General features: G+C 41.3%; 1 protein-coding gene across 4 annotated transcripts in view; it reads right to left on the bottom strand.

The window, feature by feature from the left end:
- The window catches only part of DOCK11 (dedicator of cytokinesis 11), a 189,510-nt gene that overhangs the window by 21,659 nt on the left and 148,196 nt on the right, over window positions 1–19,655 (bottom strand). For all 4 annotated transcript variants that reach the window (XM_026478872.4, XM_057313809.1, XM_026478874.4 and 1 more), the window contains 2 exons: window positions 14,010–14,116; window positions 5,974–6,096 (listed from right to left, as the gene is read on the bottom strand). In XM_026478872.4, coding sequence (XP_026334657.2) covers window positions 5,974–6,096; window positions 14,010–14,116 — 230 coding nt within the window. The remainder of the gene's footprint in view (window positions 1–5,973; window positions 6,097–14,009; window positions 14,117–19,655) is intronic.

Raw genomic sequence — 19,655 nt, 5'->3', positions numbered from 1 at the left:
AAAAAGAAATGACCCATCCATTTGCTGTCTACAAGAGACTCATTTCGAACCCAAAGATGCATTCAGACTGAGAGTAAGGGGATGGAGTACCATCTTTCACGCAAATGGACCTCAAAAGAAAGCTGGGGTAGCAATTCTCATATCAGATAAATTGGATTTTAAACTACAGACTATACTTAGAGATGCAGAAGGGCACTATATTATTCTTAAAGGAAGTATTCAACAAGTGGATATGACAATTATAAATATATATGCCCCCAACAGGGGAGCAGCAAGATACACAAGCCAACTCTTAACCAGAATAAAGAGACATATAGATAAAAATACATTAATAGTAGGGGACCTCAACACTCCACTCTCAGAAATAGACAGAACACCCTGGCAAAAACTAAGCAAAGAATCAAAGGCTTTGAATGCCATACTCGACGAGTTGGACCTCTTAGATATATATAGAACACTACACCCCAGAACCAAAGAATACTCATTCTATTCTAATGCCCATGGAACATTCTCAAGAATAGACCATGTTCTGGGACACAAAACAGGTCTCAGCCGATACCAAAAGATTGAAATTATCCCCTGCATATTCTCAGACCACAACGCTCTGAAATTGGAACTCAACCACAAGGAAAAATTTGGAAGAAACTCAAACACTTGGAGACTAAGAACCACCCTGCTCAGGAATGACTCGATAAACCAGGAAATCAAAAATCAAATTAAACAATTTATGGAGACCAATGAGAATGAAAATACAACAGTCCAAAACCTATGGGATACTGCAAAGGCAGTCCTAAGGGGGAAATACATAGCCATCCAAGCCTCACTCAAAAGAATAGAAAAATCTAAAATGCAGTTTTTATATTCTCACCTCAAGAAGCTGGAACAGCAACAGAGGGACAGGCCTAATCCATGCACGAGGAAGCAGTTGACCAAAATTAAAGCTGAAATCAATCAAGCAGAAACCAGAAGTACAGTAGAGCAGATCAACAGGACTAGAAGCTGGTTCTTGGAGAGAATCAATAAAATTGACAGACCACTGGCAAGACTTATCCAAAAGAAAAGAGAAAGGACCCAGATTATTAAAATTATGAATGAAAAAGGAGAGGTCACGACGAACACCATTGAAATTGGAAGGATTATTAGAAATTTTTATCAACAGCTATATGCCAATAAACTAAGCAATCTGGAAGAGATGGAATCCTTCCTGGAAACCTATAAACTACCAAGATTGAAACCGGAAGAAATTGATTTCTTAAACAGGCCAATGAATTATGAAGAAATTGAGTCAGTGATAAACAACCTTCCAAATAACAAAACTCCAGGCCCGGATGGTTTTCCTGGGGAATTCTACCAAACATTCAAAGAAGAAATAATACCTATTCTCCTAAAGCTATTTCAAAAAATAGAAACAGAAGGAAAGCTACCAAACTCATTCTATGAGGCCAATATTACATTGATCCCCAAACCAGGCAAAGACCCCCTCAAAAAGGAGAATTACAGACCGATTTCCCTAATGAATATGGACGCCAAAATCCTCAACAAGATACTTGCTAATAGAATCCAACAGTTCATTAAAAGGATTATCCACCACGATCAAGTGGGATTCATACCTGGGATGCAAGCGTGGTTCAATATTCGCAAATCAATCAGCGTGATACATCATATCAACAAGAAAAGACTCAAGAACCATATGATCCTCTCAATCGATGCCGAAAAAGCATTTGACAAAATACAGCATCCTTTCCTGATTAAAACCCTTCAGAGTGTAGGAATAGAAGGTACATTTCTCAATCTCATAAAAGCCATCCATGAAAAGCCTACTGCAAATATTATTCTCAATGGGGAAAAGCTGGAAGCCTTTCCCTTAAGAACAGGAACACGACAAGGATGCCCACTCTCGCCACTATTATTCAACATAGTACTAGAAGTCCTTGCAACAGCAATCAGACAACAAAAAGGGATCAAAGGTATTCAAATCGGCAAAGAAGAAGTCAAAATGTCTCTCTTCGCAGACGACATGATACTCTATATGGAAAACCCAAAAGAAGCCACTCCCAAACTATTAGAAGTTATAGAGCAATTCAGTAACGTGGCGGGATACAAAATCAATGCTCAGAAATCAGTTGCATTTCTGTACACGAATAACGAGAACGAAGAAAGAGAAATCAGGGAATCCATCCCATTTACAATAGCACCAAAAACCATACGTTACCTTGGAATTAACTTAACCAGAGACGTAAAGGACCTTTATTCTAGAAACTATAAATCACTCTTAAAAGACATTGAGGAAGACATAAAAAGATGGAAAAATATTCCATGCTCATGGATCGGAAGAATTAACATAGTTAAAATGTCCATGCTACCCAGAGCAATCTACACTTTCAATGCTATCCCGATCAAAATACCGAGAACGTTTTTCAAAGAACTGGAACAAATAGTCCTTAAATTTGTATGGAACCAGAAAAGACCCCGAATCTCCAAGGAACTGTTGAAAAGGAAAAACAAAGCTGGGGGCATCACAATGCCGGATTTCGAGCTGTACTACAAAGCTGTGATCACAAAGACAGCATGGTACTGGCACAAAAACAGACACATAGACCAATGGAACAGAATAGAGAGCCCAGAAATGGACCCTCAGCTCTTTGGGCAACTAATATTTGATAAAGCAGGAAAAAACATCCGGTGGGAAAAAGACAGTCTCTTCAATAAATGGTGCTGGGAAAATTGGACAGCTACATGCAAAAGAATGAAACTTGACCACTATCTCACACCATACACAAAAATAAACTCCAAATGGATGAAAGACCTCGATGTGAGACAGGAATCCATCAAAATTCTAGAGGAGAACATAGGCAGCAACCTCTACGACATCGGCCAAAGCAACCTTTTTCATGACACATCCCCAAAGGCAAGAGAAACAAAAGATAAAATGAATTTATGGGACTTCATCAAGATTAAAAGTTTCTGCACAGCCAAGGAAACAGTCAGAAAAACTAAGAGGCATTCCACGGAATGGGAGAAGATATTTGCAAATGACACTACAGATAAAGGACTGGTATCCAAGATCTACAAAGAACTTCTCAAACTCAATACACGAGAAACAAATAAACAAATCAAAAAATGGGCAGAAGATATGAACAGACACTTTTCCAATGAAGACATACAAATGGCTAACAGACACATGAAAAAATGTTCAAAATCATTAGCCATCAAGGAAATTCAAATCAAAACCACACTGAGATACCACCTTACGCCAGTTAGAATGGCAAAAATAGACAAGGCAAGAAACAACAATTGTTGGAGAGGATGTGGAGAAAGGGGATCCCTCCTACATTGTTGGTGGGAATGCAAGTTGGTACAGCCACTCTGGAAAACCGTGTGGAGGTCCCTTAAAAAGTTAAAAATTGAGCTACCCTATGATCCAGCCATTGCACTACTGGGTGTTTACCCCAAAGATACAGACGTAGTGAAGAGAAGGGCCATATGCACCCCAATGTTCATAGCAGCAATGTCCACAATAGCTAAATCGTGGAAGGAGCCGAGATGCCCTGCAACAGATGACTGGATTAAGAAGTTGTGGTCCATATATACAATGGAATATTACTCAGCAATCAGAAAGAACGAGTTCTCAACATTTGCTACAACATGGACGGCACTGGAGGAGATAATGCTTAGTGAAATAAGTCAAGCAGAGAAAGACAACTATCATATGATTTCTCTCATCTATGGAACATAAGAACTAGAATGATCAGTAGGGGAAGAAAGGGATAAAGAAAGGGGGGGTAATCAGAAGGGGGAATGAAACATGAGAGACTGTGGACTATGAGAAACAAACTGAGGGCTACAGAGGGGAGGGGGTGGGGGAGTGGGATAGACCGGTGATGGGTAGTGGGGAGGGCACGTATTGCATGGTGCACTGGGTGTTATACACAACTAATGAATCATCGAGCCTTACATCGAAAACCGGGGATGTACTGTATAGTGACTAGCATAATATAATAAAAAATCATTATATAAAAAAAAAAACAACTTAGATGAACCTCTAAATACGATGCTAAGTGAAAGAAGCCAGACACAAAAGGTCACGTCTTTATTAATCCCTTTTTATGACACGTCCAGGACAGGCAGATCCATAGAGACAGAAAGCAGATTAATGGTTACCAGGGACTGGCGGGTGGGGCGGAGAGTGATTACTTAGTGGGTAGGAAGTGTTTTTCTGGGGTGATGAGAATGTTTTGAAACTAGAGAGAGGTGGTCGGTTTGGAATATCACGAATGTACTAAATGATCTTGAATTGTGCGCTTTAAAATAGTTAATGTATGTTCTGTGAATTTCACCTCAATAAAAAAAAAGGGGAGCACAGAAACAGTTGAGCTCAATTGGAGGGAAATCTTCCTTATCTTTATGGCTGTTATCTGTGACACTTTTCAGCCCATCCCATAAAGATACAGTGAAAAATTATACATTGGTGTCCTAGAAACAATGACTACATCTTGTGTCGAACGCCTGGGATCTGCACAGACCTTTACAAGCCTCCAGGGAAACAGGAGTGGGGTCCCTGTAGAAAATATCATTTCCTTTCACGTGTAGAGAAGATATATTTTTCTTTCTTCCTTATTAGTTGATTGAGTGGCAAAATGCTCCCTGGGTTTCTAACAGCTCGATCTTTGAGCTAGTAAGACAGTGGTACTATGGGCATTTTACAAAGGTTCTTAGGATGTAATGCTCTGATAAAAGGAGCAATGCCATTTCTTTTCTTTTTTAAAGATTTTATTTCTTTATTTGAGAGAGAGAGAGGGAGGGAAGGAGGGAGAAGCAGACACCAAGCAGACAGCCCGACGTGGGGCTCGATCCCAGGACCCTGAGATCATGACCTGAGCTAAAGGCAGACGCTTCACCAACTGAGCCACCCAGGCGCCCCTGCCATTTGTTTTCTTGTCTCATGGGCTATCCTTTGCCACCTCTATGACCTAGGTTTAATTATTCAACTCTTGCTTACTAATAGAATCACTTGAACTCCATTATGGTCTTTCAGGTATATCCCATAGACACCAAAATTATGGCAAAGAGAAAAAGGCCTAGAACCTGGGAAGAAAAAGTGAGTTGGATCAGAGCCAGTCTGAAGCAGAGATTAGAACACTATGCAGGTGGTATTAAATGTGTTTCCCTTCTGGAAACTTCTTCAACAATGAACACGTACTTGCTATACTTAAGAATAAAGAGCTTTGCTTTAAAAAAAGGGGGGGGGGGCTTGAATCCTAAATCACCCCTACCCAGCACAGTAGGGGTAGAAATGATGACAGACTCAGAGACTTGGATATAAAACATTCCTATTCACTGTGGGCGGCAACAGGTTCATTATACTACTAGTCTTTATTAATTCCCCTTTATCAACAGCTTTGGCTGGCAGACTAAATTGGAAAAACTCCTCTTGGTAGGACTATTACTAGTGTCTTAATTACCTCCCCCATTGTCAGCTGCCAGCACCTTTTGTCTCCCCATTGAATTGCAAAGAACAGGCGAGGCCTATGCAGACATGGAAATTCAGTAGCTTTTTGGAGCAAAGGTTTGGCGAAGACAACACTGAATTTTTTATGCCCTGAGGGGAAAGGGAGGGATTGCTAGATGAAAAGGTTTTAAGAACCACTTACATAATCGAAATGTAAACTTCTATTTTGGATGTTTTACCCTTCATTTCATTTGGAAATTTTATAGGAATGTATAAGGTAGGATTCTCATTTTAGGATTTCCCAGCAGTTTGAAGGACGGGAACTTTCAAATTGGACAAATGTGTCAAAACAACACAGTTAAGTATCTATATTCTAGAATAAAATCCAAATGCCATAATACAACGAACCTTCTAAATTTCAGAGGACACATGGTAGAGGGAGAGTGACATAACTACCTATTTTTTTTTCCAAGACCCAAATAAAACATAGTTGAGGCCAATGATACAAAGTTTTAACTACCTACCTCAAATTCACGACGTTTCTCATAAATTGGAATGATCAACTTGGAAATCTCAGAAATTACTTCGTAACGTTCTGCTTTCCATAAGCCATCCACACATTGTTCCAGCAACTCCAGCAACACTTCCTGCATTAAGAGCAAAAGGCAATCAGGAATTAGAGATGGTTTGAGGGTTCTGGGCAAATAAATTCTGAACCAGTTCAAGGTCACAGAGAACAAACAGAATGTGCACTGAAGGAGTAGGGTTTAGATAACTCTATTTTCTAAATCAAATACTTCGAATATTTGAAATGGAAACCCTTCTTAAAAATATGAAAGTAATCCCTGACAATAGCGAAGTGTACCTATTTATTTTGCTTACTCACACAATGAAGACGTTAACTGTACTTACAAATGTCACCCATTAAAAAGGAGTATCTTTAAAAGGGGATGCATTGTTTGTTCCAAACGAATGTCTGATGGGGTGAATCCCACTAAGCCTATGAATGTTCATTGTTTCTTTTTTATACTGAAGTTATATTTATACGTCATATAACAGAGTCTCAAGAAGATTTGACAACTTTCAAGCTCTTGTGTTAGCGATATGGAGGTTTATGAAAATGAAGCAATTTTGGTAACGAATGCTTCCTTCCTGACTGTTGGCCCTAAAACTGGGGAGAATGAGAGGATAATAGCTCAAGATAGAGATTTCTGACCGTGCCAGAACAATAACAGCTGTGACAAATTATTTTCTGACCCACCATCTCACATTCTCAACAATGAGAAGACGAAGCCCATGGCCGCTGCGAGCCATGGGCCTTAACAGCTTGTTTCTATCTCGAAGAGATGCTGTTGAGATTTACAGAACTGAACGCTAGAACGGCTCTTCCTGTATGCCCTTTAGGCAATTTTGAACTCAACTTCTTCCTAAACTGGTTCTTTCACTTGTGTTTTTCCTACTCAGCCAGGGGCAACACCCTATGAACCCTTCCTTAGAAAACTCAAGAGTAGTTTTGACTCAGCCCCTGGGATGGGCTCAAGTGTGTCCCTCAAAAAGGGACGTTGAAGTTCTAACCCCCAGTTACCTCAGAATGTGACCTTATTTGGAAATAGGGTCAGTGCGGATATAATTAATTACGGCAAAATCATACTGGAGTAGGGTGGGCCCTTAATCCAATATGGCTGGCATCTTCACAAAAAGACGGAGGCTCAGGGAGGACGCCATGTGACTACAGTGGCGGAGTCTGGAGTAACGCAGCTCGAAGTCAAGGAACACCAGAGACCAGCTAGGAAGTGGCGAGGAAAGATTGTCCCCAGAGTGTCAGAGGGGAGCATGGTCCTGCTGACACCTTAATTTCAGACTTCTAGATGCTAGAGTTGTGAGACAATACGTGTGTGTCCTTTGTTACGGCAGCCCTGGAAAACGGATGTACTCTCTCTCCACTCATCCTCTAGTCAGCCCATCGCCAACTTCTGCCTGTTTGACTTCTTAAATATTTCTCAAATCAGACCTTTCCTCTCCACTTCTACTCTCACTGCTAAGGTTTAAGACTTCGTTCTTTTTTTCTAATTGACCTTCCTGCCTCCAGCCTCGGCACTTATAAATCTATCTGCCGTGGGCTTCTGATTCCGAGGCAAACCCAGACCACATCCCTCTCCCCTTCTTAAAAATCTCATGAGGGCCACCCCTTCGTTCACAGAGCAAAGGACAGGTCCTTTCATTTGGCACAGGAGGCTTGCAATAGTCCGGCCGATGCTTCTATAATCTCACCATTCCCCATGCCCAGCCTTGTACTTTATGCTCCAACAATAATGAGCTACTAGTAGTTTGCCTGCGACACCATGGTGTTGCCCTAACTTTGTGCCTTTGTTCATGCCATGCCCTCTGCCCTTTACTCCCCCTCACTTGGTTAACCCCTTTCAGATGGCTTAGGTATCACCTCTTCTCGGATCCTTCTAAACAATACAGACCAGCAAGACACTAGATACCTTTTATCCTGCTCCGAGAATTCACTGGGTGGGTATCTATCACTCTACTTGCCCATTATCTATGTAGCTAACTTTCCAAATAGGCTGCGACTCTTGAGTCGTAACAGTCTCTTATTTATACTGGCTTCTTTAGTTATTAGTATAGTGCCAATGCCAAGTCGATGTTCATTAAATATTGCTACTTGAAGAACCGTATATTAACAATTACTAGCCAAATTAAAATTTCTAGCAACAGTGGGAAGGAAGGACTTTGGGGGAATTAAAAATCTGTTACAAACTAGGGAGTCTCAGAAATGTAAAGCTGGTTTATAATAGGGAAAAAAAATTCACTGTAATATATAGAAGAAAGCAGGATCCAAGAGAAAAATGGTACCTCCAGCAATAGAGGCAGAAAAAGCATCTGAAAAACCTCAACATCCCTTCATGATATTAAAAGAGAACTCTCAGCAAACAAGAACTAGAAGGGATCGTCCTCAATCTGATAAAGGGCATCTACAAGAAACCTATAGGCTGAACACTCTTCTTCTTCTTTTTTTTTTTTTAAAGATTTTATTTATTTATCGGACAGAGAGAAAGACATGGCGAGAGAGGAAACACAAGCAGGGGCAGAGGGAGAGGGAGAAGCAGGCTTCCCGCTGAGCAGGGAGCCTGATGTGGGGCTCGATCTCAGGACCCTAAGGATCATGACATGAGCCAAAGGCAGACGCTTAACGACTGAGCCACCCAGATGCCCCAGGCTGAACACTCTTCTTGTAAGTTTGAGAAGGAGTCAAAATGTCTGCTCTCGCTACTTAAATTTGACATGATGCAGAAGGTTCTAGCCAGTGCAACAAGGCAACAAAAAGAGAGAAAAGGCAGATAGATTGGCAAATGTAAAACCGCCTATCTGTGCAGATGACACGATTGTGTATGTAGAAAAGCCTAAGGAATACAGAGACTACGAAAACGAACACGTGTATTGAGCAAGGTTGCAGATCCTAAGATCAACAAACAAGAATCAACTCTGTTGATATATATTAGCAACAACAAATTGAGAAAGAAATCAAGCAATACTATTTACAGTGGCAGCAAAACATCAATTATCTAGCAATAAATCCAGCCAAAGTCTTTTGCCCTGAAAAATCAGCAAATACCACTGGGGAAAATGAAAGATGACCAAAATAAATGTTCATTGAAAGAGTCAATATTGTTAAGCTTGCCACTCTCCATGTACTGATATATAAACTTAATAAAATCCCCAAAAAACTCCCAGCAGGCTATTTTGAGGAAATTAGAAAAGAGGATTCTGAATTTTATATGGAAATTCAAAGGATGTAGAAGAGCCAAAATGACTTGGGGAAAAAAAAAAAAAAAGCCAGAGGGCTAACACTATCTGATTTCAAGACTTAGAAAGTTAGAGTAATCAAGATGGTGTAATAGTCATATCAAGATGGACAAATAAATCAGTGCCATAGAACAGAGTCCAGAAATAGGCTGTACACATGTAAAGAACGGAAATTTGACCAAAGCACCAAGTAATTCAATCAGGCGAAAGGAACGTTTCATTTTCCCCCATACGGTGTGAACCATCTACATAGCTGCCTTCAACCTTGACCTCTATCTAATTCCATGCGCAAAAATGAACTTTCGATTATAGACCTAAATATAAAATTTATAAACAAAGTTTATAGAAAAAAGGTAAGGGGGTGCCTGGTGGGCTCGGTCAGAGGAGCGTGTGACTCTTGGTCTCGGGGTCGTGAGTTTGAACCCCACGTTTGCTGTAGAAATTACTTAAAAATAAAATCTTAAAAAAAATGTAAGACTATACCTTTACAATCCCGAGGTAAGCAAAAATTTCTCGGACCAGACACAAAAAGAACCAACCACTAAAGATGGTAAATTGCACTTCACCAAAACCAAAACTTTTGGCTCAATAGAAGACTCAATTAAGAAATGAATAAACAAATCAAAGATCAATCTGCAGCACATATATCTGACAAAGAACTTCTATCCAGAATATATCAAAAATGCCTACAAATCAACCAAAAAATGCCATTTCTAAAACTGGGCAAAAGACTTGAACACCCATTTCACAAAAGAAGATATATGAAAGGCAAAGAAGCACATAAAAAAGGGCTCAACATCATTAGTTATCAGGAAAATATAAATAATGGGGGGCCTGGGTGGCTCCGGAGGTTAAGGGTCCGACTCTTGACCTCAGCTCAGGTCTTAATCTCAGGGTTGTGAGTTCAAGCTCTGTGTTGGGCTCCACGCCCAGTGTGGAGACTATTTAAAAAAAAAAAAAAGTGAAGTATAGGGGCGCCTGGGTGGCACAGCGGTTAAGCCTCTGCCTTCGGCTCAGGGCATGATCCCGGCGTTACGGGATCGAGCCCCACATCAGGCTCTTCCGCTATGAGCCTGCTTCTTTCTCTCCCACTCCCCCTGCTTGTGTTCCCTCTCTCGCTGGCTGTCTGTATCTCTGTCAAATAAATAAATAAAATCTTTAAAAAAAAAGTGAAGTATAAATTGAACATAAGAAGTAGGAAGATCGGTAGGAGAAGAAAGGGAAGAAGAGGGGGTAAACAGAGGGGGAACGAAGCATGAGAGACTATGGACTCTGGGAAACAAGGGCTTCAGAGGGGACAGGGGTGGGGGAATGGGATAGACTGGTGATGGGTAGTAAGGAGGGCACGCATTGCATGGTGCACTGGGTGTTATACGCAACTAACGAATCATCGAACTTTACATCAAAAAAATAAAATAAAAACACAATGAGATACCAATTCACGCCTAATAGAATGGCAAAAATAAAAAAAAGATTAGCCACATCAGATGTTGGTGAGGATGTGGAGCAACTGAAACTCTCATCCACTCCTGGTGGAAGTATAAAATGGTCCAACCACTTTGAAAAACTCTTTGGCAATTTCTTATAAGATTAAATACACAACTTCCCTAGGATCCAGCAATTTTACTCCCAGGTATTTACCCAAGAATAATGAAAGCAGATGTCCACAAAATGACACAGATAAGAATGTTTAGAGCAGCCTTATTCACAACAGCCCCGAACTGGAAATAATCCAAAATTCATCAGCAGGAGAATGGGTTAAAAAAAAAAATTAGTTATCACTATAATGGAATATTACTTAGTAATGAAAAAGAACAAACTTTTGATATACTCAACAACATGGCTGTATCTCAAAAACATTAGGTTAAGCAAAAGCAGCCAGACACAGAAGTGTATGTACTGAATGGAATGAACGCTTCCATTTTTATGACACTAATACAGGCAAAACTAATCTATGGTGATAGAAATCAGGTGGTGGGGAGGGGAGACTGACTGGAGATGGGCACAAGAGAACTTTCTGCGAGAACGGATGTGTTCTCTTCCTTGTTTCTGGTGGGAAGTTACACGGATGTGTACAACTGTCAAAATTCATCAAGCTGTTCACTTAGGAATGTGTTCATTACGTCTTTAAAAACTATTGCAAATCAAAGCTCAGAAATGCAGTTTTTGAAACAAATTAAATTTCATTATTATTGGTTTAATTCACATATTTAAATACAGGCACTAAAGAGACAACCCTTTGTACTTTTCATGTCAGTCAAGCTCATAAATCAGTCTCAGTTATTTTTCCTTTGGCTGGGGCAAGAGGAGGAAGCCTTCTTCCATAAGCGGAAACATACAAAGGCTCTTTTTGAACATGATTCTATCTGTATACATCAAATAAAATATATGAATTATTACTGTAGAACACACAAGAGTTCCAACAAATGTGCTTACATAGAAAACAGATTATAGTTCTTGACTAATAAGAAATGTTACTGTTCTCCTCGAAAGTATTAGTGTCAGGCTCAAGGCTACTTCTATGAACAGGTTAAAGCCGCTATTTGGAAGACAAGAATGGAACTTCAGTTGTGCTCAACCATTTATCTTCCACGAACTCCCCTGAATCCTTCCACTGTCAGCCCATAACAACTGGAAGGCTCTGGAAAATCATTTAAGTCTGAGTAAGACCAAAAAATGTGAATTAACTTACCCAAGGCTTCATAGTCAAGAATTGAGCTGGAATTAAAATTCAAGTTTCTTCAGGTTCCGTTATAACTGACTTAGCAAACATGCTGTAAATATCTACTCTTCTAGGTTCTGGGGTAAAAGGTAACGTCACTGTCAAGTAGATGAGCCATCGAGCCTGACATTTTTCTAGTACTTCGTGAGTTACAAAGAGCTTTCACATTTATTTTGAAGTCACCAGGATGGTACTGTCTTTATGTTACTGCTGAGGGGAGGGACCCATATAGAAATAGCTAAAGCCTCTATGCATGTCACTTTAGCTAAATTAATTACAGCTGACTTGAGATTGTCTTATATTTAAAAAAAATTCACAGGGGCGCCTGGGTGGCGCAGTCGTTAAGCATCTGCCTTCAGCTCAGGGCGTGATCCCGGCATTCTGGGATTGAGCCCCACATCAGGCTCCTCCGCTGGGAGCCTGCTTCTTCCTCTCCCACTCCCCCTGCTTGTGTTCCCTCTCTCGCTGGCTGTCTCTCTCTCTCTGTCAAATAAATAAATAAAATCTTAAAAAAAAAAATATATATATATATAAAAATTTCACAAAGTATAATGCAGTATGCCCCTGTCATTTCCACCTGATTGCTTATACTTCTTCATACAACTCTAAGAGAATGTATTTCTACAGGACTCCAACCCCTTACATTTCAGTTTTTGTTCTTTTTTTCATCTTCCCATTCTTTGCAAACTTCTCTGTGGTTCTGTCTCTGGTTCTCTGGTTTTCACTGGCTCTGTTATCTCCCATCCTCACTCTGCTTTGGTTCTCACAGATGATTTCCAGATGTGGCCTTCTAACCCTGATCTCTCTCCTCAGATTCAGTTCCAAACTTCTAATGGCCTGACGGTTATTTCCATCTCAATACATTCCTACTTCAAATTCAACACCCATCAAAACGGAATTCGTCATCTTCCCAGGAAAATCATCCACCTGTGTCTTTTCTGGAATAACCAAGCCCAAAAGCTCAGAGCTGCCTCTGACTCTTCCCCTCCCACAGACAGCAGACCGTCCTCCTTTCTTCGTAGTGTTTCGTGACTCTGTCAGCAGGTGGGTTGCAGCCCTGACTGCCTCGTGTCTGGACTCCTGGGCAGCGTATGTCTCCCATGTCACCGCCAAATCACCCTCTCCTCTTTCTTGCTTTCATCCTGCCATTGTTCTCTCCCCAAACCTTCGAGAGCAAGTTAATATTCTGCTGAATAAAGCCCAAACATTTCAAGTTTCTCAAAAATCTGACCTCAATGATTTCTCTTCTCTGTGTGAACCCAACTGGGTTTAGCCAAAAGGATCCATTCCACTGGCCCAATGCCTTACACTGTCCCACCTCGTAGCTTTCGTCCCTGCTAGTGTCCTCCTGTTAGACTGCCTTCCTGGTGTCGCCTTTCTTCACCCCTCTCTAATCATAGCTCGCTCTTCCACCTCAGCTCAAAGGCATCTCTCTCACCTTTGACTTTACATGGAACACACTGTGTATATTAGTCAAATGGCGTGGTCTTGTTTTTTTTTTCCCCCATTCCGTGTAGGTGTATCGGCTGTCCAGGTAGACACTGGAGGTCAGGGTTTAGCCCTCGCTAATTATTTTATAGCGCCTGCATCACCAGGTCCAGAGCCTTGCTCACAAGTCAATAAATATTTGTTGACTGACAACCGAAGCTGTTTGGGATTCATATGAGGTTCACAGCAGAAATTTTCCATTTTTAAGAAGACTCTTATGCATACTCTGTGTAGCTGTTACACGGTTAGCTATATTTTTTATGGAGATTTTTCCAAAGTATGTTGACCCTGATCTGGTTACTGGGATGGTAATTTGAAGATGATAAATACCGCCTCTCTAAAACCAGACAATAGGAACCGTTCCAGAGACAGGGCTCCATATTCCAAATAGGGACATCTCTGCCCCGGGCAGTTTTCATGCTTACAGTTCATCTGTCCTTAGTTACCCTCCAAATTAAGTTAGCTGTAATAATTTTTTAGTATAAATTTTAAGAAGTTAAATTTATATAACTGGCATTGCAGGTCCTGGAATCTTACTTCACTATAATGGACATCCATCATTCCAGCATCTTCTTTCATTGCTCCTTCTTCATCTATATTGGGAGTAATTTTCTTGAAGGCTGAACATCCATTAGGGAATAATTCTGTATGAATAGAAAGCAGTGAAAGGAATTTATTTTTAAAAAAGCATTTTGTAAATGACAGCCTTACAGGGACTGGTTACCCTTAAAAACAAACGCAGACATTTTTGTGCTGATCGAAGTCCTAAGTGCACTTTTCAGTCTAAAGAATTTTACAAATGATTTCCATCTACTGCACCTTTTCCCAGTCTTTTCCCCCAAAAAGAGAGCTCAAGTTACTAACAAGTAAGTCTCCTTCTTGGGCTCTGCCTGATTTCCAATGGCAAGTACAGTCAATGTTTCCCTGGTGTCATCTAACACTTCGATCCTGTATGTTTCTGGTTTGTCACCTAACCAAGGAGGGCAGGTACTTTTCAAGTAACCAGAGAATGAACTTTTGTAACCATTTCTAGTTCCTAATTTCACTGTAGAACTGGAAAAGGAAGTGGGTCTTTGGAGGAAGCCTAGCCTAGGACTTGTAAGAGAGGCAGAAAGAGAAAACCTACGGCAGGGCCGAAGCATCCTTGGAGAAAAGGGACAGACCCTGGGACAGTCAGAGCTTTCGGAGGTCGGTGGCTTCAGGTCTATCACTAATTGTGTGATTTGAGACCTGCTCTTTTCTCTAGAACTGTAAAAAGTTTCATCGGCTGTAAAACAGAGATAACAGCTACTTTATGAGAATTAAAGGAAACGCAAAGTGTTTAGACCAGAACCCAGCGTATAAGGAGTGTTGAATGAATTATTAACGACCACAGCTATCAATAAATAAATGGGCTGTTCCAAGATAGGACAATTGTTGCCAGCTGGTATAGTAAGGGAGGCGACAGCTGGACCCCTGGGAAGTAGCAAGTGGCTCAAGCTGAGAACAGCTGCCATGGGACTGTGGACCAAACGGTTCCCGTCAAGCGAGAGTCTAGGTAGAGAAGGCAGGCAACGTGGCGGCCCTACACATTCTGGACAGGGGAACATGTCCAAACGACCCCTGTCATGGCCGCCTTTACCTACCCTTCTGTACGCGGGCTGTAATTGAAGAGTTATGGAAAATCCAGCCTCCTTATACAAGAATCTGCTCGTCAGTGAAAAGTGGTCACAAGCAAATAAAAACCGTTCTACAACCTCTAGAATAGTGATGCTTAGAAAGCATGATCTCCTCACAGCTAAAGCGCTGGAAAGCTTCCCGAGCTTAGAGGTTGGGGAAAAAAAAGAGGGAAGATTTAAGAGAGTCAGACTTCGTATTTAGGAGATTTCTCAGAATTCCAGTTAAAAAAAAAAGGTCATGTATCAGGGCTTGGGTTTTGCCAACTCCTCTTGTCTCAATGAAAGCTAACTAGACATAGGCCGTCTGGTAGGATGCTTGACGGAGCATAAGTTATCAAGTAAGCACCTCGCTTCTGAGAGAGAGAGAGAGAGAGAGAGGGAGGGAGAGACGGAATTCGGGTGAGGGAAGATGGGGTTACGTCCTTTATCAAGAATGGAGAGGGGCGCCTGGGTGGCTCAGTCATTAAGTGGCTGCCTTCAGCTCAGGTCATGATCCCAGCGTCCTGGGATCGAGCCCCGCGTCGGGCTCCCTGCTCCTCTGGGAGCCTGCTTCTTCCTCTCCCACTCCCCCTGCTTGTGTTTCCTCTCACTGGCTGTCTCTCTCTGTCAAATAAATAAAATCTTAAAAAAAAAAAAAAAAGAACGGAGAAACCCATGGGGAGCAGTCAGTGGATTTCTGGGAAGGAAGGAGAGGCAGAAATGAAAATGAGATTTACTTTGACTCAATGGACTTTAGGGCCATTTTTGTTCAAAGAAATTAGGTAATAAAAGACACTGAAGATAGGGCATGACACACTTCGATTCTGAAGATAAGCACGCCTACGATGGTCTGTCATGGACTTCTAGGAGCACTCTATCCAAAGCGCTGGACCGCAGCAGGATAAGGAACCCGCACCAGATGTAAATCAATACATCATTTCCTTCTTTGACGAAGTCTGCGGGGGGGGGGGGATGTCTGCTGAACTAAACATGATCAGGGCCATAGCTGATTTACATTCAGGATAATACTCCTTATCTTGTTGTGGACCAGTAACAAACAGGTCTCAGACTGGCCACTCTGAGTAGTGCATTAGGAGAACATTTTGAAATGGAGGAGAAAATGTCCCAGTTGATCACCTCTGTGAAGTCAAGGGCCAGGCAGTAAGGAAGAGGGAGCCCAAACTTGAGCAAAGCGATATAGTCCTCGACCAGAGAAAAGCATCAGGCCCTGAAGGCCTCTGGCCGCTAGGTCCGTGACCAGGGAAGAAATTCCTGTCTGCTCTGAGATTTATTAAGTGATTCCCAAATCTAGGAATCTTCTAGAATGCTGGGATTTAGGGGAGGACAAAAAGAGGCACACTCCTATGCCTGAGATCAGATGAGACTAAAGCATCATGGGAGAGAGTCTCCCAGTATAAATTTTAAGTAGAAGGAGGGCAAATTATGTTGTTTTTTTCTTCTCAGAAACTGACAGGTCAACACCCACTTGGGCGTGTGTTGTCTGCTTCATCTGGCGTAAAGACTACTGTTAAGGATTGCTAGCCTCAGAGTCCACTATTCTTGCTAAGAGGTGTTATCTTGATTCCTATGCCTGATGACATAGCTCTACCTGGAGGAGACTTTATCCCCTTGTTTGCTTAAGTTATTAGCACCCACCAAACTATCCAGTGATATGAGGACCCTTCCGGTTGTGAGAGTCTTTAAAATGCTGCAAAGATTTTCAGATGAAGCAAGTTGCTGAATTAGAACTGGCCAGTGTATATACCCCAACAGAGGGAGGCATGTATTTCAGGGACCTCACATAGCCCTGTGTAGCGTTATAAAAGGTGGTATTCGAGAGTCAGCTATCGATCTTTCTGGTATACGACCTGGATTCCTTGCCCTTGCCCTTTATAGCTACAGCTCCTCGATTCCCGACTGCTGTCCCACGGAAAGCAAGATGCAAACTAGGACAGACCATTACCCTGAGCACAAGCGATCCCAGGAAAAAAAGTGGGGAGGAGTTTGGAGGATGGGGAAGCAGTCCAACCCCTGATAAAATAAGACGGCTGGTCAGAAGAAGGATAAGAGGTTAAAAGTCCCGGAGGAGGGCAAAAGAGGGGAAAGGCTGTGATTAGCAAGGAATCAGGAAATAAAAAGCCTGCAGAACTTAAGCTATCAGATCCTGGGTACAAAGACTTGAGAAAGGGAGCAACATTACCCTATAAGGAATGAAAAGAACAGACTCTATGGGACAGGAAATTCCTGTTTCTGGGTTGTTGGGGGAACCCTCTAGGATGGAAGCTTTGTTGAACCTTGGATGCCAAGTGGGGGTAGAAGAATGCAGAGACTTGACGCTTGTCTTCCCCCGGGGGTGGGGGGTGGAGGGGAGAAGTTGTGCCTGCCCTCGGGAAGAGGGAAAGGTACATAAAGTCTAACCTCCAAAGCAGGAGATCTAGAATATTTGGGGGCTCTCAGATAAAACACAAATAGGGACATTCAGACCTGATTTTTATTTTATATCCATGGGGGTGAGAGTAACGAACAGCCAGCAAGCATCAGCGCTTAGAGGTAACTTAGGTAAAAGGCAGAGAAGGATAATCCCGAAGATCTCTCTGGTTGGAAGAGCAAGAGCTTCGGCTGACTGAGAGAAGTAGGGGTGCGGGTGGCAGGGAGAACTGCACATCTCCTTCCCCTTTCCCTTCTAGTCCAGCGCCTGAAACAGGAAAAAAAGGATCTAGAAAGAGGCCATTGCTGGTGTTCTGGGGTTCGCCCCGGAGGTGGGGGAAGCGGCCGGAGCCTTCGCTTGCTTAGGCAACCACCCAATGGGACGAACTAGTTTTTCTTCCTTAAAAACTCTAAGCAGGAGAACATCTGTCTCCAATTCGTGAGCAGGTAATATTTCATTTCATCTTGATTAAAAGAAGTGCTTCATAATGACTTCAAGGGAAATGGCATAGGAGTTTGAGAAAGCAAAACGTTTGCAACTGAGATGTCAAAGATTCAAAACACATTCTAACTCTCCTTCCCTTTTGTCTTCAATATCAAAGGACACTTCACAATAGAAAACAAAGTGTTGTAGAATTGCTTAACTCTTTTTGTGAAGTCTGCCTGTCTTTAAGTGTTAATAAAACTTTCTTTCCCCCCTTCAGTTCTGCACTCAACTGTACTTTTATCTACCCAGTAAATATCCAGCTCTTACCTAGATCCTGAAGTTCTCAGACCAGATAACAGGTTAACGGATTAAGTTTTTAACTTGTGTTTTCAGTTAGTAGTCCGCATTGGTATAACTAGCATAGTTTAATCTGCTAATCACCAACAGAAGGTGTTCTGGATCATCAGAACGACTAAAGTCAAGGGTGGGCGGAGCCCTGAGGATTTTACTACTGCCACCATTTTGGAATAAGCTTTGCTAGTTTAAGCCAGTAGGATTTTCCAAGTTTAAAAATAGATGGCAGCTATAAATAAATATGTAAACTCCTAAATTTAACATGATGTTTTGTTTAAAATGCTAAACATTTTTTCCTACTTGGAGAGGGGCCCCTTGATTTCTATGAAGGGTAAACTCTAAAAAACCTCGAAGGGATTATGAAATAAATATTTACATGGGGGATGGGCAAAATGGGTGAAGGGGCGTGGGAGAGACAGGCTTCCAGTTATGGGATGAAAAAGTCACGGGAATAGAAGGCACAGCACAGGGAATGGAGTCACTTGTACTGCAATAGCGTCGTACGGTGACAGATGGGAGCTGCACTCGTGGTGAGCGGAGTATGACGTACAGAGAAGTTGAATCACTACGTTGTACACCTGAAACTAGTTTAACGTTGTGTGCCAACTGTACTCAAATTTTTAAAAAATGTTTTTAAGCACTATTTACACTTACTGAAACATATCACACTATTTGGCGTTCAGGCTAGCTGCCTCAAGCTGGTGTCCAAAACTCACAGCAATATTTATATTCTATTTTAGTTGCTATTTTGTCCAGTCTTATATATCTAAAGCTTAAGGATTGATAATGGAGAGGAATAATTCTTGATCTTTGCTTAACTGTAGGGTCTTTGGACTTGTGGAAACAAATTCTAGGGAAATAATTTAATATTTTTAACCATTTTCGGTGGACACAAAACTCTTACTGCAGATTTCTCTAATTAAAAAGAGGAGATAATTTAACCTCATTTATCTGAAAAATACACCTAAAAATGTATTAGTGTATTTAGAGTTCTCATATTACTTTATTTGGAATTACAGGTGTACAATTTCAATATTTATTTTGGCTGTAATTTCACGGGCAGACCAGAGACGTAGAAAAAAAACCTTAACCGGGGCCTTCTTTTGGTAAGTAAGATTTTTCCATAAAAACCACATACCTACTGAAAGGAGAAACTAGAGTATGCTGATTTTAAACACATGGATTGTTAAAAAAATATTTCAGTATCAAACAGAAAGTGTTCATTTAAAATATAAGTAAAATGAATCTACATTTTAGTCATGACATCATGCTTAGGAAGACTCGTTTTAGAAAGAGGTTCTCCTGGGACCGCAGGGTGGCTCAGTCAGTTGAGCGTCT

The sequence above is a fragment of the Ursus arctos genome, chromosome X (assembly GCF_023065955.2).
Source record: "Ursus arctos isolate Adak ecotype North America chromosome X, UrsArc2.0, whole genome shotgun sequence".
Lineage (NCBI taxonomy): Eukaryota > Metazoa > Chordata > Mammalia > Carnivora > Ursidae > Ursus > Ursus arctos.
The sequence above is the reverse complement of the archived record's forward strand: the minus strand, read 5'-3'. Positions and strand labels throughout refer to the sequence as shown.